At 34.4% G+C, this 23,584-nt stretch overlaps 1 protein-coding gene across 3 annotated transcripts in view; it reads right to left on the bottom strand.

Moving 5' to 3' along the window:
- Window positions 1-1,101: 1,101 nt before the first annotated feature.
- The window catches only part of LOC145680916 (uncharacterized), a 975,933-nt gene continuing 953,450 nt past the window's right edge, over window positions 1,102-23,584 (bottom strand). The window contains exons 7-8 of one of the 3 annotated variants that reach the window (XM_081752076.1): window positions 1,953-2,062; window positions 1,102-1,656 (exon numbers count right to left, since the gene is read on the bottom strand). In XM_081752076.1, the coding sequence (XP_081608202.1) occupies window positions 1,953-2,062 (110 nt within the window). In that variant the 3' untranslated portion in view covers window positions 1,102-1,656. Of the gene's footprint in view, window positions 1,657-1,695; window positions 2,063-23,584 lie in introns of those variants that run through there. The other 2 variants (XM_081752077.1, XM_081752075.1) reach the window with 2 other exon arrangements.

The raw sequence follows: 23,584 nt of genomic DNA, 5'->3' as shown, positions 1-23,584 counted from the left end.
ATTTTTCTCGTACATTTGTTGTGGGTAGAATAAAAAAATTCTGAGTTACCGCAAAATTATATGAATGTTAGGTTACAACTCAAATAATATAATTTTGTAATTAAAATTTATTGAAAATGAGGTCTCTGATCTTCAAGTTATGAAGAATAACCACTGGATGACCACTGCTATGAAGCCAAGCTCCTTGTTGGTTCTACGTAATTGCAAATTTCCCACCCATTGTGGTACTTGCCTGATGACGTAATGCCTAATGCAGTTGAATTTCGATCAGCTAACGATCTTTGTATTGAATTTTACACAACTTATCTATCAAGATTTAAAGTTGCTCATTCAATTGGTCACATTGAAAATTATATTTTGCCTATACAAATTAAATAACCAATGAATTAGTTTGAAATCTCAAAATCTAGTTTATCGAAGTAAGACGAAAAGAAATTTAGCATGGCGAATACGTATAATGAAAGCCGGAACATTATTTCTTTTTGTGAAATTTATGTTGGAAATATTTAATGATATTTTGTGCCTTTCATTGCTTAAGTATTGATTGCTGCTAAGGTATATGAACAGCCATTAAAGCTGAATGTTATTCGGGATTATGTTTGAAAATGCAGTAGTTTACACATGTTCGTTCTCAAGTTTTTGTCTACAAGAGCTTTGATGGAAACGTCATGTAGGTATATTTGCCCAGTTTTCCAGAACCTCTTCGAAGTTGAAGGTTTTATCTATATTTTTCTTCTGTTAAAGAATTATTTCGAAAAAGAAACTTCGTTAGGCATCAATTTCATGAATATGGCTGCCTTAAATAAAGACTTTTAAAACACGTTGGCTGCCATGTGTATGGATTTCCATACACACGGCTCCTTCATGCAGCGCCTCGTGTATGGTTTTCCATACACACAAATATATATTGCACTTTTTCACGTTTGCTCTATACGTCTGTATGCTATTACATACATATGGCGTAGAAGTCAAAATTTAATATCCACGCCGCGTGTATGCAAAACCATACACAATGAAAATATACATTTATGGGGTTAAAACAAAGACGAAAACAAAGTATTAGTGGCGAATTGTTGCCCGTGGCTCACAGATGAGAAACGTCAAAATATATAGTGGCAGTCAACGTTTAATATCAGGTACTTTAGTTTTTAGTATACATTTTGTTCTAATGAATGCATTTCTTACAATTTGAAAATTAGATTTCCTTGTTTCGGAAATAACACAGTAGATTTGAATATCAATAATTATTAGAAATAAGACTGTTGAACATATCTTGCTGGGTTCTGTCACCGTTAATTACCAGTGCTGATGGATTGAAGATGTGCATCTCCAGTGGCATAATTTTATTATTACAGGAGTTCAAGTTTCCCAATAATGGAAATTATCAGGGGAGTGTCATATATGTACCCATTAACGTTACAATGTTCATCGGTTATATGATGGTCTGCAAGAGTGTGCTGATCCTGGATGCTGAAGTCACCACTTCGAGACATCTGTAGTCATTGTGACACATTACTTCGATTCATTATGTTGTTGCCATAGACTGGCACACCTTACTTGGAAATCGACATTGCTGAGATTATAAATGTTTTGGAGATGAATTCGATCAGAACTCGTTCGCATTATGAGTCACGTAAATCATTTGTGGTGTTTTACCTGCAACAATCAGAGATAAAAGTTAGGTATAGGTTTGTTGGTTGTAAAGGTTCAATGCTTCTATCTATATAATTTTATTTGTCTACTGCTTACCATTATTATAGTGAATTGCGTTACTTTTGATCGATCTTTCTATAAACCAGAGAACATATATATCACTAGTAGAAACCAGAGAACACTATTAAGTAGAGGTCATTATACTGCACAAAATTATAAATTTCTTTTTTATTTTCAGATTTAACGCATGGTCTTTATGCTAGTTATTATTTTAAATAGCACAATATATTCAGAATAACCTATATTAAGTTTCCACTATCGCCTTTATTCAGATATATTACTTTGTTGTGTTTTCTAGATTCCTCGGCAGCAAAAACCACCCGATGACTCTGAAGAGACACTTCTGGACCTGCGAAAAATAAAGAAAATATTACAATTGTATACTTTCATAGTGGCAATGAAAACACTTTCAACTTTGCATATTATAACACATACTTGCATATTATTAGAAAATATTGGAAATTACGATTTATAACGGAAGTTATAAAAGTGGGCTATTAGCTACTCTGTTTATGATCCTTTTCTATCCTCCTGAAACTTCATGCAAGGAACCTATATTGGGAATGACAATTGCGAAGATCTATCAATTTCTAGCGCTTGAAGAAACGCTCAGTTATTGTAGGAAAGTAGCAAACAGACTTAATATTTTCTTTCTACGAAAATTGCGTGTGCAATGTTCAGATCGTTACTGTAAAATACCAGCTATTACAGACTTTGTATGTGTTAACGTACAAATAAATTAGTTAATGGTGAAAATATACAAGTCTTACAAATCGTGTAACTAAGTCTTTTTCTTTCCTACGTGTAGACATAGCTACTTGTACACCCAGCCACAAAAGTAATTCCCCCCCTGAGCGCTCTAATTCCATTACTTGGGGTCCAGGACATTTGCAGTTGTAAGAACACCTAGACAGATGAACCCAAATTACACGTAACTTTTATCGGCACTGACAGCAGTTGGTAGTCCTGATCCAGGTGTTTATGCGAGTAAAATTGTAAAGTAGGTGACTAACGAAACAGTTCTCCATGCTAAAATCAAGCTCTCTGGTTCAAAGCGTGTTGTACAATAAACATTATATGTTAATATTGCTGGGTATGTAATGTATTTTTTCATTATATACTGTATAATCAAAGAAATAAGAACACTGATGAAATATGAATCAGAAAATGCTTGAAAGTAGCTGAAAATATCAAATCTAGAACAACTACTGGAAATAACTTTGTAAATGATTGCCTCCAATGAGACCTTCTCCAATTATCCTCATTCCAACATCTTCTTCTTTCTGGGGGAGGGGAGAGATCTTGTTTATAACACTGAGTATACATTGAAATTGAAATAAGAAAAAGTTTCAGTGCGGCCGGGACTCAAACTCGGGTCCACCAAATAGAAGTTCAATACGCTAACCACTCCCCCAACGCGCCGTTTAAATTTCCATCCAAACTAACACCTAATAAAAATCTTTTCATGGAAAAATATAAACAAAGTACTCAAATATAACAAAAATACATAAAATAAATATAAATAAAAATATAAATAAGAAAATATAAGCAACTTGTGTGAGTGTCTTGATGACCTACTCGAGATTTCCTTGTTTAACTCAAAAACAAGTTATATACACGTTACTCAATGAAGAAAGTATTACGAAATGTTCATCAGTTGAGCCTACGCCATCGGCAGAGAAGTTACTGGTCGGGGGGCAACTGTCCCCCAAAGAAGCTCCCCACCGTTCGAGGGGGCCCATTTTCAGACAAAATTTTCTTACTACATATACGATAGGAGCATCAAATTAGAAATGATTCATCAAATCGGGTCGCTACATTATATAAACAAAACAGCACACAAAAGGTAAATAGAACAAAAATGAGTCGTGGACCCATTTGAGTAATATGTATTCGTATGGCTTTGATATTTATCAATATTGTCCCCTTAATAATTTTGCCATGTATGTAATGGGCCCAGGGAGTAACTAACGGAACCGCAGACCTTGCCGTGCGGAAGGGCCCACACGCTCCGTTGGGCCCATTAAGATTAAGAGAACGTTGGAGAGAAGGAGCGCAATAATTAAAAATCAACTTTTTTCAGGGGCTCAAATAAGCTTATTAATGCTTACCCCCCAGAAAAGAGTTGAGCAGAATTTGACTTTAACGTCCCGTTCAGCAGCGTCGCTGTATGATACGGGGACCTACTGATTAACGTGAATTCCTAACCACATGAGCTCTCGCTGGGAATTGAACCCGGGTATCCCACGCCAAAGGCACCCCGCAGAAAAGAATCTAAGTTACGGCGCTGGTCATCGGTTGCAGGGATGACCCCGACTTACATTACACTTCGTCTTTAATATAACTTCTAATTTCCAAAGAAGAAAAGACGACAGAAATTATTTTCACATTCTTTAAGTTGTATCAACACGTGTAGAAATAAACAGTTCTATGTTTATGTTCCATAACTACTAGTTTATTTTCTTATATTCATATGAGGAACTTGTGGCAAATTGAGGCCACATCATCATGAGGCTGACTATCATGAGACGCAATACACTAGAGGTTCGAATTCCTCTGAAGAGCAAGATCGGAATCCTCAGTATTTCTGTGTTCGTGTTCCTGTATTGTTTGGAATACGTCGAAAGGAGATGAGGTGCCAGTGGCGAACGATACTCCGGTTAGGGCGATTTGTTTAAAAGAAATTGTTAAAGCAGGAAACTCCCAATGCAGCTACTTGGGTTCAAATCCCGTCACGGTAATTATTATTTTTTCTGAATGGGAAGATGACGTTTATGTAATTGGTATTGTAATTATGTTATTCCTTTATTATTATTATTATTATTATTATTATTATTATTATTATTATTATTATTATTATTATTATTACCAAGAAAGAAAAAGTAAAATAGTCGAAGGTATTCATAGGGACAGAAAAGATATAGAGTATGTCAGATATTTCTTAGGTTTATACATGAACGCAATAATATTATTACGTTTACGGACTTACATATAGAATTACCATTTTATGACAAGAAATGAAATATAAAGATTTGTTAGCTGATAACAATAGTGCATTTTGTTTCGCCCTTCTTCTAAGTAGAAAGGAGTGGTGACGTCTAAAATAGGATCATTTCCGTGACTAGCGATCCCTATTATAAGTTCGATCACTATTAGCATTTTCTGCACAGCTACGAACAATTCCTTGTAACTCAGTTTTGCCCATACTACAGCAGTAAGGACGTGTTTAGCCCTTACGTGTTCATCAATCCTTGTCCGAACATGTTACTTGCCAGACAGTTACGAAGGTTGATACAGATGACGTTATTTTGTGTTATTGGCGTTTCACCTGTTAACGAAGTTTTCTCAACTCTTAGACCCAGAGAAATTGAATATTTTTCATGTTAGTATACATCAGAAATATCAGTTTTGTAGATTGTAAAAATTTACTGAATTTCCACACCCTGAATCGATCTAGCGTACCCTACATTACGAAACTAACGCTTAAGCCACTACTCTAAGACAACACTGTTGTGGGAGAAGGATTCCTGTGTAATAATACTGAAACTTTCTTATTTCAATCGTGATAAAATAGTAAAGTCTTATGCAGAAAGAATAGTCCAGAGAAGTCAAATTTAAATTGACAACTCATATGTACGGAGGCGCTGCCACATGCTCTCGCCTCGGGCCCCGAATTTTCACGGCACGGCATTGGACATATAACTTATATTGATTGGAACCTGGTGTTTCAGTCCACTGGATTGTTTTTTTTTAAGTTAATTCGTTTAACGAACCTCTCTGTTTACTCCATTGATGACAGTATCTTCTGACGCGACAAAACGCCAATGAACCACAAAATTACTCCCCTAAATATGTTAAATCACCCATATGTGTGATTTGATTACATTAAGGTGAGTCCTAAAAAACACTAAAAAAAGGTACCAGAAAATTGCCTTCGAGGAGGTTCGAACCACTAACCATATGATTACGGGGCGGGTGCTTTTCGACTTCGCCACGGAGACGATGATGGAGACATCGCTTGTAAAGGAATAAATCGTTGAGATCGTTTTAATCTGGTCAATCAGAGTGCTCTTTTAACCGTATACATGAAACGATAACAGTTTGGGATGAGGTAAAATGCGTCCGCCATGTAATTTTATGACAAAATGACCCGTGTCTATTTACTTTATTTCATAGTTCTCCCATACTAAATTTCTAATGATCGACGACAGTTGCCATCTAAATTCATACAATTATCGCACTCAAGATTTTTCACTTCATGAGGTTGAGGCAGTGGTTATTCTTGAGCCCGGAACTCATTTTAGGAACAATTCGTCAGGAAAAAATAATATATAACAATAACCGCATGTAAATGACAGGCGATAGTTCGTGTTAGTCCCTTCGCGATGCTCCGCGACGAATCGAAGGAGCGCGGACCAAAACGAAGTCCTCGCTGCTACGCGGTGGTAGCTTTAATACCCCGACGCGAGATATCTGTTTCGACTCGACGAAACCCTGCCGCCAGTATACTGACGATCGACGTTCACCCGCAAGTGGGGCGGCAAGGTGTTGGTGATGTTTACGGTATAGGGTAGGTCAATTTTCTTATAGCCTCGCTGCTGAAAGGGACGTTAAACTCAAGATCAACTCAATAAAAAATACAGTGCTTCGCATCATATATCCATATATGCTTACCATGCGCTTTATAATAATGGCTAAAAGCTTGTTTATTATATGGAGCGTTTAGAGCACAGGGCAACTAACCCATTAAGTTGTGAGAAAAATAGACACAAAATTTGTAATGTAAGCTTCTGTATGTTGGTTTACGTACTCCCATGCGCAAAAAAAGAAAAAAAAAATGCGCGTATACTGTAACTCAAGATTTTTCGCATTTATTCCATTTTCCTTACGTTTATGGGTAAAATTCAGTTATTAGTATGTGGAGATAATAGAAAGCAATCCATCTAAGGAGATATTTCCAAAAAATATAATAAAATAATAAAAATATAAGCAAAAAACAAAATTATGCTCGGTTTTGTGTATACTGGCAACGATGATTTCTAGGGACTTTTTCAGTAGCAGATCACAATTGCGGAGGGAATTCAGTAGGGGAGTCGAGGAGTTGGATGAAGGAACTGGATAGTGGAGTAAAATGTTGCATTTATTGGTTAAAACCTAGTGTGTAGATTGCCTGCCAAATATAAATTAGCTTCTGTAACTAAGATGCCGTACGAAAATATAGAATTAAACAGAAAAACTCATTTCTTAAGGTTCGAAGCGATACAGACCATGGTTATGAAGATTATTTCTTTAAACAAAAAGAGCTAACACAACGTAGCCTCCGTGGTTAGGTGGATAGAGTGGCGGAGTCGTAGTTATTTTATTATTTGACACCACATCGAATCCCATCCCATCCCATTTTTTTTACAAAATATTATAGGAAGTGTATAATTTTGATGTTAATAAGAACCGAAACAATATAATAAGGAATTAATTTATTGGTAATATCCTTTAATCGACGTATTTATTCAGTATTAGAATACGTGTACTATTGGAAACAGTTATTGTTTTCAGTTTATAGTCTTGTATGTTACTTCCCGTTCTTGAACAGCAGACAACTCACCTCGGTTTTGTGTGTCAGGAAGAACATACGCGACCTTGACAGTCTGTCCAGTCTTACCCCTTATTACATCGACCTGATGTTAAATGATCGTTTATGTGTGTGTGTGCTTGTTTTTTGTTTTTTAGAGTATTGACTTTCTTTTCTTTCATATCCACAAGTGCAAGAATGCTTTCGTTGAACGTAGCTAAATTATACAGATCTATGTATACGGAACACGAATATTTCCAAATATAGAATGAATATGAACGATAATCATACCATATTTCTACATTATATAGTAGCGTGAAAAACTGATATTAAAATATAACAAACAGGCATAAGCTTTTTTTCTAGCATGGCAACACATTAAACGTAACTCATTAAATTTTGGGAATTACAAATTATCACCTTACGTGTCGTTGTATTCCTATTCTTTTTCACGTTCAAGAGACGAAAGAAGAAATTGTAGTAATAGTGATAAAAATCGAATTCGATATTTCAATGAATTCAGGTTTCACGCCCCCACATATCGAAAAAGTGATTTTGATGTCTGTCCATCTGTTCGTTTGTTAGTCCGTCACGCTTTTACATGCATTCAAATAGAGGCCACACTGTTCGACGTATCTGGACCTAAGTCTAGACATGAAGTGTTTATAACACTTTATCGTTTCGAATCCTATATTCTCCGACACCTAAAAATAAGGGTAGTTTACTGAAGGATGAAAATTTAAAATAATTAAATTGTTTCAAAAATAGCTGTAAAGATTTTGCTTTTTTTTACAAATATAGTTTGAATCATTGCTCTGAAAAAAATACATAAGGTGTAATTTACTGTATGGGATGCGTTTTTTCGAGCAATTTTCTCAATCACATTTCATAAATAATTGTATCATTAATAACCTAACAATATGACACAACTCGTTCGTCCTGTAAACATTCAGAAGAGGTCGTTCACTCTTCTCCGACGATTTTCCCATTAACGCCTGACGCAATTTTGTTCATATTTCATAAATGAATGTCACATAAATAACCTAACGATATGGTATAATTCCATCATCCTAAAAAGCTAGAAGTGGTATTTTACTTTTCGGGGCAATTTTTACCCTGCGATTTTGTCGAGAATGACACTGGCAATTTTGTTCGTATTTCATAAATAGCATAACTCGTTTGTCCTGAAAAGATACACAAGGGATATTTTATTCTTGGGGATGACTTTTTTGACGATTTCTCAGAAAGTACTCAGACGCTTTTGCTCATAGTTCACATACAATTATTTCCTTAATAATTATAATATATGGCATAAGTTATTTCTAACAGAAATATGACCAATGGGTACTTTACTTTTGGACATAAGTTGCTTCGAACAAAGTTTTCCAAAAACACATTATTTTATTCGCATTTCCCAAATAAATGTTTCAGTAATAGTTGCAGCCTAACACGAGTCAGTTTAAGAAATTCGAGCGAGAAAATTCATTGCGTTTCATCCGTACCCATTCTTAAATATATTTTTAAATGTTACACCTAATCACAATTTTCCTAACAAAATCGAAACTTCTATTTAAATGTGCCTTGTTGTTGCCAAATGGTTCAAGTCCATTGGTTCTGGATTTGATTCCCGGTGAGAGCTAGTGTATTTTTATCCAAGGTTAAGGTATAGGTAATAAGTAGGTGCAAAGAGAAAAGTGTTGAAACAAGCCTAACCAACCTAATAAACAATACAAAGAAATAATACAATATTACGAAATTATAGAAGAAACGTTGTTATTATTAGATATTTGCGTGTGAGAGTGTCCAACCGATGACTGTCAACTCCAAAGGTAAGAAAGTGAAACATCCAATACCAGGTTAATCAGTGGTCTTTAGGTAAAGCTATCCTACTAGGAAGTGATTGAGATACCAAAAAATGTTGTAATCGCTGGGAGACATGTTAGGAGAATACATGTTGGGTGAGAGACTTTAACTCATGAATAGTCTGCACCTTCGTTGGTGTATTGAAGTGCGTAGGTGGTGTGTGTTTAGCACATCGGGTTCCTTTGTTGTTAGTCCCAGCTTTCTAGACCGGATGCAGTTACTCCCGGTAGAAAATACAAGAAAATATACATTTCTATTACTATTAAAGTAAATAATTACACTCATTCCCTCAATGTGATACTTGTTTGTTTAACTGTATACAGAGAGCTGATCCGTGGAAGAATCGTTCATAATAATAAATAAAATAAACTCGACAAATATTCTTGTAAATAATAGGTAAAAGTTTGCGTCACACTGTTCATTTTGCTGGGCACGCCAGTGTGCCACGTTATCCGGTTGTGGCACACTGGAATATAGGGTATGGCTTTCTAATTTTTCCCAACTATTTTAACTGCTTCAATTGAAATGAATTTATAATAATAAGAGAGTGAATTTAGTCTTCTTACCCTTTGATTTAGAAATAAGGTCCGCTAGAATTGTATATATAAAAAACAATAATACTCAGAATTTTATAGAGTACTTTGTTTTATTCGAAATGACATACTTCCTGCAACTGTTTGGGTTGGAATTATTTGAAATCAAATCTTTAAGTTTTACGACCCACGGTTATACCGGCTAGGCTAAAGGACACGGTGATGATGAGAAATGAATGCAATGGTGGAATGAAAAAAGTGGGAGAAAACGGGAGAACCCCGAGAAAACCCATGCACATGGTGTTTCTCTACCACAAAATTCACTTGGTGCGAGCTGGGGTCGAACCAAGGATCCCATGCACCAAAGGTGAACGCTTTATCACTGAGCCACCGCGGCCTCTCTGAAATTATTTATAGGAGAGAGTGACTACTTTTATGGAAACTTGATATCGAACACATTTGTTTAAAAATACCAGCTTTTTGTGAAATATTGCTTAATATTCAGGAAAACCTAAGTTAATAATAAAATAATAATAATAATAATAATAATAATAATAATAATAATAATAATAATAATAGTAATAATAACTATTATTATTATTATTATCTTAAATTAAAAACTCTCTGGACCTAGTGCATTGGCGCAATTCCACGAATTAAAAAGAATATGTTTACTTCTCATATAAGTGTAGAAGGACTTAATCCCTGTTGCTTTCAATGTAAAAAGAAAGTGTCCAACTGTCAAATGATATGCTACATAAAATGCCCTATGCAACATAATGTAGTATAGAGTCATCATTTCAGGTTGTCTAAAGAACACTCTCGTTTTAGCAAGAAAGGAAGAAAATAGAAAATACTGAGTTTTAACCTAGTAGAAAGTTTGCAGATTTAAGGGAAAATAAACAGAGTTGTTAGATATAAAATGTAGTTCGGATTAATGGAGTAAGACACCGTAAATATTTTATTGTTTGAAATATATTGGGAGTGACCAAGCCATTACATATGGAAATATCGAAAGAGATACGTTAATGGTGTTAGTTGCAAACTTTTTTAGAAATGAAAAAATTAAGGAAATCTCTAAAACTCTGATATCACAGATCCAAATTGACTGACTGTTAAGTAAAACTGCTAAATCTGAGTAAAGCAAAAAAAAAAAAAAAAAGAAAAAAAAAGAAAAAGAAAAAGAAAAGAAAAGTATTAATGACCTGTATTACAGTTTCAGACATATCATTCTCATATCAAAACTACGATAGAAGTAAATTATGAATAAAGGTGAATTCACAGTTCTGGAATACCAACAAATGATTTTGCTAGGTGTAACTTTTCGGAAAACTTTTTTATAAGGCTTTAGATTTATTATTTTTTTGTTTGTTTATTAGCTTCCCCATGCCGTAAACGTCACCAACTCCTAGTGGCCCACTTGCCGGTAAATGGCGATCGTCGATATGGCGACGCATCGAAGGATTGCCGCTAGCGTGCCTCTAGTGGCAGGGATTCGTCGAGTCGAAGCAGATATCTAGAATCGGGGGTATTGAAGTTACCACCACGTAAGAACGAGGACTTCATTTTGGTCCGCGCTCGTTTGATTTGTCACGGAGAATCGTAAAGGGACCAACATGAACTATCGCCAGTCATGTGCATGCGGTTATTATTATATATGATTTTTCCCTGACGAATTGTTATTATAAGGACAATACTTGAGCTCCGCGGGTCAAGAGTAACTCCTGCCTTTACATCATGAAGTGAAAAATCTTGAGGTGGGTGCGTATAATTGTATGAATTTAGTTGGCAACTGTCGCCGATCACTAGCAAGTGAATATGGGAGAACTATGAAAAAAGTAAATAGACGCTTGCCACTTTGTTATAAAATTACATGACGAGTGCATTTGATTTGATTCCGAACAGTTGTCTTCAAATATACACGGTTAAAGGAGCACTCTGATTAGAAATATTAAAAAGACTTCAACGATTTCTCACTCTACAAGCTGTATCTTCATAATCGCCTCCGTGACGAATTCGGAAGAACACGCAATTAGTAACCCTAAGGTTGATGGTTCACGCCCAGCTCAGGGCACTTTCCTTTTATTTTTTAAGAAATGTTTTTAGACTCATCTTGATGCAAAGAAATTACGCATATAGGCGATTTAACGTATTTTAGGGGAATAATTTTGTGGTTCGTTGGCGTTCCGTTGCTTCTCTGCCGGTGGTGGTATAATTTTCAAAACGGAAGTGGGACCAATTTTTGGCTGCGGGACCGCCAATTTTTGACGACATGTCACTAGTTGCCTATCGGTGGTCCACCGACGCTTACGGCATGGGATTGTCTCCTCACGAGTGAAGCAGATTGTAATCGACCAAGAGTGTTTTGGAAAAATGGGAAACATATTCCGACTTCGACTTCTGAATAATCCGTTTAGGATCAAGTCGAATCAAGGCTGCGCCACGGGAAGGTAGAACAAGTGAGGCAATCGTTCCAAGCACTACGCTCGACAGCTTCCGTCTCATTCAAGACTTAGACTCTTCAGGAAAAGTAACAAGTTTATTACTTGTAATTAATTCTTTGAGTCAAAGTATTTTGCAATAAACCATCGTTTTGTAAGATATTTTTACGATTGTATACTATTAATTTCGAAAATTGTACTCATATAATTTCCCATCATGGATTTGAAAAAATCAAAGTTGGAACAAAGAAAGATCTCCGATCCACATGTCTCTTCATGTTTGATATGGAAGTCTCATCTTCATTATTGGCCCTTAATTTATTTTAGTCCTAGGCAACGCGAATCGACGGGATGGCTCTAAGTGAAAACATTCATTTAGATGGTTAAGTAATCAGGAAATTCCTGCTGTTATTTCACGAAACACAACAGATCTTGAGAAAAAAAAAAACAATTTTGCTTACCAGGGGGAGGGAGTAAATCATCTGCTTACGTTTGCTTAACTAGGAAGAAGGCAAGGGCGCCGATCCTGTGGGGCTGGGCCCGCTCAAAGCTCATGTAGGCCTACTCTGTATTTATGAATATACAATATTTGGCATAATTTGAGTGTAATTTGTCTTAAAATCCTCATATATTTATCTTCTGCATTTGAATGTCCCCCCCCCAAATTTACAGAGAAATTGGCGTCCTTGGAAGATCTAGTGAAATTAATAAAAATGTGATAACGTAATACTTGAACAACTCTATCTAATGGAGGAAAGTAAATTAGTATTCAACACTTCTTTCAGTTTTAAGCATTTCAAAGATTCTCGTAATTTAGTAGCGTCCCGGATTTGCATTTTTGAAGTACGGGAACTTTATCTATACCTTAACGTGGGAATCGGTTTCGGACCATGCACTTAAGCCGCTTTGCCATAAGAGGCACAAGGAGTTTTTCTTTCGATTTCCTTAGGAATATTGCGAATGGTATAACTTTTAAAACTATGTTTAAAAAAGAATACACATCGACATAATAAGATGATAATCTGATACCTAGGAAATATATTGAATTGTTTTTAATTTGTTCTCACGCTACCAAAACAGTACTTATGCTTTTTTTTAATTCCAGCCTTTTAATGTAAGCATTTCAGACTATTGTCTGTTCTAGGACGATACAATTCTAGTTCATGTATATGCTAGCTTTGGAAATACAGTAGAGTTTCGCTTATTCGACATAAACAGGCAGGCAGAACGCTGGATAATATGGATGTGTTAAGAAAAGACCTATTAAAAGTAAAACTTACGATATAATTTTACATATTACGCATCTAATAATAATGTTTTATAACAAATAACTGCACTGCAATGAATCAGGGACGTATCCAGCGTGAGGACCTGAGAGCTGTCTCTCTCCGAAACTCAAGCACTTTTTAATAAGCTTGCCTTTACCCTTTTGAGGTTCTTTTATATTAGTTTACTAGTAGTCAGTATCCAAACTTTGGGCAATGTGCTGTTGTCCTGTTATAATTCTAAGAACATACCATAATACTTTTATACCAGGTGCAGTGGCGTATATAGGGGGCTGGCTTCCGGGCTTAAGCCCCCCATGAAATCTTACTTAGTATAGTAAAGTAAATGAAATATCTTGCAGAATTTTCACATTTCCAGGAAAGCCCCCCCCCCCCGAAAGTTAGCAAAGCCCCTCCCGAAACAAAATCTTAAATACGCCACTGACCAGGTGGAATTAAAGTACAGTTTTAAATAAGATTAACATTTCCTTTCCGTTCTGTTTTTAACTTTAATATATTAGAACGATACACTCTATGTCTTCTTGCTATTTTTGTTATGTGATATACGTAGCAGACAGTTTTCTTTAGTTACATTTCTCTCGAAAATATGTTTCATTTTGTTTGTGCTATAATGCAGTTTCCAAAATAAACCGGTTTATAAATGAAAAGTAGGAAAAGTTTAAGAGAAGTACAGAACTGTTGCATTATTATTATTATTATTATTATTATTATTATTATTATTATTATTATTATTATTATTATTATTATTATTATTATTGATATTTAAAAGCATTAGAATTACGTGCTTACGAGGATTCGTGTTGGGCCCCCTCCGAATAGAAAACCTGGATACGTGTCTGCACTGAATGATAGACGTATGAGTCAAGGTGTAGACGGGCGCGCTAGGCGATAGACTCCACAGCATGAGAAATAGATTAAGACCACAACTTGTAGATCTTCTTGCCGATTGGTGCTATTTGCAATGATATATCGGATCATACGGTATGTGGAACAAAGGATGGTCGGATAAGCGAGACTATGGTGTATTGGTGTTTCACGCACCTAAACCTGTAAAATGTTTGCATAAACAATTATCTTTCACTCCCTAGCTAAATTTGTGGGTATGATCACACACCTTGCCTCATAAAGTATAGTCTTATAAAGAAAAAAATTTTTTTTTTAGCTAAAACCTAAAGAAAAGCCAACTTCATTTTTTTTAATAATGGCAAACTAGTCCACTTCATCACGATAAATCACGTTCGGTACTAAGATGTCTTTTTCTGTTCATATATATTCTTTACACTTCGTTGGAGACAAAATTGTTTTTTCCCCAAGAAAACAGGATGAGAGAAACTATACAACAGCATGAACAGAAAACAATAGCTATTAACAATAGTTCTCTAATCCTGGATACATACGTCATTACAGCAAAATATCAGTAAGTTGTCCTTATTATATTGCTTTGGTTCTTATTAACATGAAAATTATAATGTTTTGAAAAAAAGAAAGAAGAAAAAAAGAAATGGGATGGGATTCGATGTGGTGTCAAAATAATAAAATAACTACGACTCCACCACTCTACCCACCGAACCAATGAGGCTACGTGGAGTTAGCTCCTTTTTTTTTTAAGAAATAAACTTCATAACCATGGTCCGTATCGCTTCGAACCTTAAGAGTTTTTCTGTTTAATTCTATATTTTCGTACGACATCTTAGTTACAGAAGCTAATTTATATTTGGTAGGCAATCTACACACTAGGTTTTAACCAATCAATGCAACATTTTACTCCACTATCCTGTTCCTTGATCCAATTCCTCGACTCCCCTACTGAATTCCCTCCGCAATTGTGATCTGCTACTGAAAAAATCCCTAGAAATCATCGTTGCCAGTATACACAAAACCGAGCATAATTTTGTTTTTTGCTTATATTTTTATTATTTTATTATATTTTTTGGAAATATCTCCTTAGATGGATTGCTTTCTATTATCTCCACATACTAATAACTGAATTTTACCCATAAACGTAAGGAAAATGGAATAAATGCGAAAAATCTTGAGTTACAGTATACGCGCAATTTTTTTGCGCATGGGAGTACCTTTATTTGGGAGTTTCAAATTTCATCCGCTTTTAAACTGAAAAGTATCGATAATTCAACAAGGAAACAATTAGACCATGATAATTTAATTGAAATTCATCGTAAGTTTGCCCATGACAAACATTTTACCATTTTATATCGTAAAGGTCAGATCTATCATTATTGTAACAGAGCGGTGCTTGAGGGATTGACCGTAGAAATTAAAAATTCCGATTAGTTAGAATTTGATAACCTGGTTTTATTACAAGTATAAACTCTTTAGTCGGTAGAAAAGAGAACGTGGATCATGTGTCAGAGTTGATGACGATGTGTTTTGGTGGGTCAGTGGTTCATTGTGGGTGGTAGGTCGGAGTGGGTCATGGTGGGTAGTGGGTCAGAGAGGGCCAAGTAGGGTGGTGGATCATGGGTCAGAGTGAGTCGCAGTGGATGGTGGGTAAAGTTTTCATTGACCCACGCCATATCTGATCAAATCTGTAAAACTAAACCAAACAAAGAGCAATATTACTACACAAAACGCTCAACATCTTAGCTATTCATGAAAATCTATTGCATTATCCGAATAACTCTCCACAAACCATCATTTGTCATATTTTACCGAAATACGCAATGACTTTTCTGACAACCTGATATTTGAAACGTTGTTAATACGCAAAGTTCATTGACCTCATCACTTATTCACTTATTCTCTTATGATCATCACAACTTTTAGGGTACTTCCCATATATATAGAAAGGTGAAATGTAGTATCCAGGCTTGGTGTAGCGTGGAAGTAAACCAATGAAAAGCAACAGGATAATATTTCCCTCATCCAAACCCTCCTGAAGTGGCATGTGTTGATTATTCAATAAAAAGACTTGAAATCCAATCAGAAAATTCATAAGATGTAACCAAGTCTCGACTTTGCAACAATAATAATAATAATAATAATAATAATAATAATAATAATAATAATAATAATAATAATAATAATAATAATAATAATAATAATAATAATAATAATAATAATGATTATGATGATCTCCACGGAAGCTCCCCGCCGTTCAAGGGGTCCCCATTATAAGACAAAATTGTCTTACTCCATATACGATACGAAAATGAAATTATAAGGGAAGCATCAAACAGGTTCACTACATTACATAAACAGAACAGCATACTAAAGGTAAATAAAACAATAATGAGTCGTGGGGCCATTTCCGTAAAAAAATGTCTACTTTCAGGGGCACTAGAAATAATATATATTCGTATATTATTGTCAGATTTTTCAATATTGTCCCCATTAATGAATTTGTCGTGTATGGAATGGGCCCAGAGGCGTAACTAACGACCCCGCAGACGTTGGTGTGCGGCAGATTCCACGAATTTCAGATATCCTCTGATCTTATTGGCCGATACAAATAGGACATCAAGAGTCATGACCTACATATAGCGGAAATTAAGGCAAACTACTGCCGACTCTCGTGGCCAAGTTCCGAGGCAACGAGCTAATAATGAAAATACTTTTTGGCACGGGTTCAAACCTTGCCCAAGGATTTTTTTAAATTTTCATAACACTTTTTTCATTAAAATAAGCTTGCAGTTTTACTATACGGATCCATAGGAAAAGTAATAATAATAATAATAATAATAAGTAAAAGTATTAGTGGTAGTAGTAGCAGCATCATTGATAATAGTTATATTGATTATGTACGATACTTGAAGAAAGTACTTGAAATTGCACACAGCATTTGGCTCGATTTTCTTCGTTTTGACTCGAATCGAATGGAAACTCGAGTCAAATTCGAGTCAGGTTCGAGGAAATTTTTGGAGTTGAGTTCTCGAGACGAGCTCAAAGATGTCTCTTTTGAATGTAGTCGAGTTTGACTGAAAACTCGCTCGAACTCGCTCGTGCCGATCCCTACAATTCTTCTTTACCTTCCAGTTTCCAAAGAAGAAAAGATGATACAAATTATTTTCACATTCTTTGAATTATATCAACACGTCTAGAAATAGTGTGTGCTATGGTTATCTAACATAACTACTAGTTTATTTTCTTGTCTTTGTCTGAGGAATTGATGGCAAAGTGTGAGAGCAGAGAACTGCCATCACAGTCAACCGAGTTCGAATCCCGGGGTGGCACTTATTATTTTTTCTTGATTGGAAGGTATTGTTTACGTAATTGATACTGTAATTCTGTTATTTCATTATTATTATTATTATTATTATTATTATTATTATTATTATTATTATTATTATTATTATTATTATTATTATTATTATTATTATTATTATTATTATTGCAAAGTCGAGACTTGGCTACATATTTTATATTTTTATGAATTTTCTGATTGGATTTCACTTGTTTCTGTTGAAAAAATCAGAATACATTGAAGCGGACTTGTCGGAGGAAAATATCATCCTGTTGCCTTTTATTTATTTACTTGCATGCTACACGAAGCCTGGATACTACATTTCACCTTTCTATATCTACGGAAAGTGCCGTAAGAGTTTGATGATCATAAGAGAATAAAATTCGTTAAATTAATTAACTTACAAAATAATCTAGTGCCTGAAACACCAGATTCCATACAATATAAGTATCTGTCCAATGCCGTGCTATGAAAAATCAGGACCCTTGGCGAGAGCATATGGCAGCGCCTACGAAGTTGACTTCTCTGGACTATTCTTGCTGCATAATACTTTACTATTTTATCATGTCTGAAATCTGAAAGTTTCATCATTATTACACTGAAATCGTGAAAGTATGTAATTACTGAATTCACTACAGCTCCATTTCTTTCCTTCTCCCAGAACAGTGATGTTTTAGAGTAGTGGCTTCAGCGCAAATTTCATAATGTTCGCGACGGGAGTTCGAATCCGGGTGACTGTTCAGTAAGTTTTTACAATCTACAAAACTGATACTTCTGAAGTACACTAACATGAAAAATATTCAGTTTGTCTGGGTCTAAGAGTTCAGACGACCGTCTTCACAGATGAAATGCCAATAACACAAAATTACGTCATCCATATTAACTTAAATCGTAACCGTCTCGCAAGGAACGTGTTTGGACAAGAATTGATGAATACATAAGGGCTAAACACGTCCCTACTGCGGTAGTATGGGCCAAAAATGAGTCCCAAGGAATTGTTCGTAGCTGTGCACAAACTGCAAATTGTGATCGAGGACAACGGTAGTCACGGGAATGATTCTATTTAAGAAGTCAACTCACCTTTCTACTTAGAAGAAGGGCGAAACAAAATGCATTACTGTTATCAGCTAACAAATCTTTATATTCCATTTCCTATTGTCACAAAATGATAATTCTATCTGTAAATCCATAAACATAATAACATTATTGCGTTCATGTGTAAACTTAAGAAACATCTGACATAATCTATATCTTTTCTGTCCCTATGAATACCTTCGACTCTTTTACTTTTACTTTCTTTCTGTGGTATTATTATTATTATTATTATTATTACTAATAATAATAATAATAATAATAATAATAATAATAATAATAATAATAATAATAATAATAATAATAAAGGAATTACATATTTACAACAGCAATTGCATAAACATCATCTTCCCATTCAGAAAAATTAATAACTGCTACGACGGGATTTGAACCCAGGTAGCTGCAATGAGAGTTTCCTGCTTTCACAATTTTTTTCTAACAAATCGCCCCAACTGGAGTATTGTTCGCCACTGGCACCTCATCTCCTTTCGACGTATTCCAAACAATACAGGAACACGAACACAGAAATACTGAGGATTCCGATCTTGCTCTTCAGAGGAATTCGAACCTCTAGTGTATTGCGTCTCATGATAGTCAGCCTCATGATGATGTGGACTCAATTTGCCACAAGTTCCTCATATGAACATAAGAAAATAAACTAGTAGTTATGGAAATAAAAATAGAACAGTCTATTTCTACACGTGTTGATACAATTTAAAGAATGTACAGATAATTTTGTCGTGTTTTCGTGTTTGGAAATAAGAAGTTGTGGTAAAGGCGAAATGTAAATAAAACGGGACAATCCTTGCAACTGATGACCAGCGCCGTAACTTAGATTTTTTTCTGGGGGTGCAAGCATTAATAAGCTTATTTGGGTCCCCTAGGAACAGTTGTTCTTCTAATTTTTTGGCCCCTTCTTTCCAATTTTCTTTTAATCCTTTATAGGGTCCCCAAAGCCTGTAGGCTCTCCCTCACGGAAAGGTATGCGGTTCCGTTAGTTACTACCTCGACCCATTCCGTACATGACAAAATTATTAAGGATAAGATATTGACACATCTCAAAGCCATACGAATAAATATTATTTCTAGAGCCGCTAATAGACCGCGGTGATCCTAGCAGATATCTGCTACCTCCGCAACAGAAAAATATCAGAGTTGCCAGAGTATACAAACACAACTAAACAATCACTTAAATCAAATAGAGCGAGGTACTAATTTATAACCTAATATACAACACCATATTTATATTATAGTCGTGGTGAAGCAGGCTTCCAGTTATCAAAAATTAATTAATCAATTAAAACGAAAAGTCAAAATTTTACATATTTTCCCATATCAGCTCATATATCACATGTTACCCCCCTCAGAACATAATCATCTTGGTATCATTCAATCTAGAGAAATATACCTTCATATCCATATTATTGATTGTTGAAGCGGCTTTCAGTTTATCACTAATTAATTAATCAATTAAAACGAAAATCAGAATTTTACATATTTATTCATATTTAGCCACATATCCCGAGTTACCCCCTCAGAACATAATCATCTTGGTATAACTCAATCTTCAGATATATACTTTCATATCTATATTATTGCCATGTTGAAGTGGCTTTCAGTTTATCACTAATTAAATAATAAATTAAAACGAAATGTCAAAATTTGACATATTTTCCCATATCAGCTCATATATAACGAGTTGCCCCCCTCAAAACATAACCAACTTGGTATAACTCAATCTACAGATATATACTTTCATATCTATATTATTGCCATGTTGAAGTGGCTTTCAGTTTATCACTACTTATATAATCAATTAAAAGGAAAGACAAAATTTTACATATTTTTCCCATAACAGCTCATATATCACGAGTTACCCCCTCAGATCATAATCATCTGGGTTTCATTCAATCTACAGATATATACCATCATATCTGTATTAAGGTATTGTTGAAGCGGCTTTCAGTTTATCACTAATTAATTAATCAATTAAAACAAAAGTCAAAATTTTCCATATTTTCCCATATCAGCTCATATATCATGAGTTACCCCTCTCAGGACAATCATCTTGGCATCATTCAATCTACAGATATATGTATATTATTGCCATGTTGAAGGGGCTTTCAGTTTATCAATAATTAATTAATCAATTAAAACGAAAAGTCAAAAGTTTACATTTTTTTATATTTGGCTATATAACACGAGTTACCCTCCAGAGTATCATCATCTTGGTAGCATAAAATCTACAGATATATACCTTCATATCTATATTATCTTCTTGTTGAAGCGGCTTCCCGTTTATCAATATTTAATTAATAAATTCAAAAAGTAAAAATTTTCCATACTTTCCCATATTTGGCCACATCTCACGAGTTACCCCCCTCAGAACATAATAATCTTGGTATTATAAAATTTACAGATATATACCTTCATATCTATGTTATTGCCATGTTGAAGTGGCTTTGAGTTTATCAATAATTAATTAATCAATTGAAAAGAAAAATCAAAATTTTAAATATTTTCCCATATTTGGCCTTATATGACGAGTTACCCCAATCAGAACATAGTCATCATGGTATCACTCAATCTACAGATATATACCTGAATATGTATATTACTGCCATGTTGAAGCTGCTTTCAGTTTATCACTAATTAATTAATCAATTAAAACGAAAAGTCAAAATTTTACATATTTTCCCATATGAACTCATCTAATTCGAGTTACCCAACTCAAAACATAATCATCTTGTTTTCATTCCATCTACAGACATACACCTTTATTTCTGGATTCTCGTCATGTTGAAGCAGCTTTCAGTATATCAATAATTAATTAATAAATTAAAACGAAAAATCAAAATCTTACTTATTTTCCCGTACATGGCCATATATCACGAGTTACACACCTCACAACTTAATCATCTTGGTATCATTCAATCTACAGATATGTACCTTCATATCTGTATTATTGTGATGTTGAAGCGGCTTTCAGTTTATCACTAATTAATTAATCAATTAAAACAAAAAATCAAAATTTTACATATTTTCCCATATCAGCTCATATATCACTAGTTGCCCACGTCAGAAAATAATCATCTTGGTATCATTCAATCTACAGATACATACCATCATATCTGTGTTATCATCTTGTTGAAGCGGCTTTCAGTTTATCACAAATTAATTAATCAATTAAAACGAAAAGTTAAAATTTGACATATTTTCCCATATTAGCTCATAATATCAGAGTTACGTTCCTCAAAACATAATCATCTTGGTATCATTAAATCTGCAGATACATACCTTCATACCTATACTATTGTCATGTTGAAGCGGCTATCAGCTTATCACTAATTAGTTTATCAATTAAAACGAAAAAACTCAAAATTTTTCATATTTTCCCATTTTGGCCATATATTACGAGTTACCTCCTTCGGAACATAATCATCTTGGTATCATTTATCTACAGACATATACCTTCATATCTGTATTATCGTCTCGTTGAAGAGGACTTTCAGTCTATCCCAGTTAATTAATCAACTAAAGCGAAAGGTCATAATTTTACATATTTGGCCATATGTCACGAGTTGCCTCCCTCAGAACATAATCATCTTGTTATCATTCAATCTACACATATGTACCTTGATATCTATATTATTGCGATGTTGAGGTGGCTTTCAGTTTTTCAATAACTAATTAATAAATTAAAACGAAAAGTTAAAATTTTACACATTTTCCCAATATTTGGTCATACGTCAGGAGTTACCACCCTCAGAGTATAATCATCTTGGTATCATCCAATCTACATACAAATACCATCATATCAATATTATTGTCATGTTGAAGCGGCTTTCAGTTTATCACTAATTAATTAATCAATTAAAACGAAAAGTCAAAATTTTTTCATATTTTTCCTTGTTTAGCAATATTTCACGAGTTATTCCACCTCAGAACATAACCGTCTTGGTATCATTCAATCCACAGATGTATACCTACATATCTATATTATTGCTATGTTGAAGCGGCTTTCATTTAATCAGTAATTAATTAATAAATGAAAAAAGAAGTAACAATTTACCATCATTTCGATTATTGTGACATATATCACGAGTTGCCCCCCTCAGAACATAATCATCTTGGTATCATTCAATCTACAGATACATACCTTCATATCTGTGTTATTGTCTTGTTGAAGCGGCTTTCAGTTTATCACAAATTAATTAATCAATTAAAAAGAAAAGTCAAAATTTTACATATTTTCCCATTTCAGCTCATACATCACAAGTTACCACCCTCAGAACATAATCATCTTGGCAATATTCAATCTACAATCATACACCATCATACCAATATTATTGTCGTGTTGAAGCGGCTTTTAATTTTATTACCTATTAATTAATCAATTAAAACGAAAAGTCATAATTTGACATATTTTTCCATATTCGGGCATATATCACGAGTTACCCCTCTCAGAACAATCATCTTGGTATCATTCAATCTACATGTCGTGCTACTGTATTATCGTGTTGTTGAAGAGGGCTTTCAGTATATCATAAATTAATTAATGAATTAAAACAAAAAGTCAATATTTCACATATTTTCCCACATTTTGCCATATATCAGGAGTTGATACCCGCCAGAACATAATCGTCTTGGTATCATTCAATCTGAATATACATTTCTTCATATCTATATAATTGCGATGTTGAAATGGCTTTCAGTTTATCACTAATTAATTAATTAATTAAAACGAGAAATCAAAATTTTGCATATTTTCCCATATCAGCACATATATCACGAGTTACCCACCTCAGAACATAATCATCTTTGTGTCATTCAATATACAGATATATACCTTCATATCTCTATTTTGGTGTTGTTGAAGAAAGCTT

This window comes from Thermobia domestica, chromosome 3, assembly GCF_964235325.1.
Source record: "Thermobia domestica chromosome 3, izTheDome1.hap1.1, whole genome shotgun sequence".
NCBI classification, from domain to species: domain Eukaryota; kingdom Metazoa; phylum Arthropoda; class Insecta; order Zygentoma; family Lepismatidae; genus Thermobia; species Thermobia domestica.
Note: the sequence above shows the minus strand (reverse complement) of the source record. Positions and strands in the feature narration are given on the sequence as shown.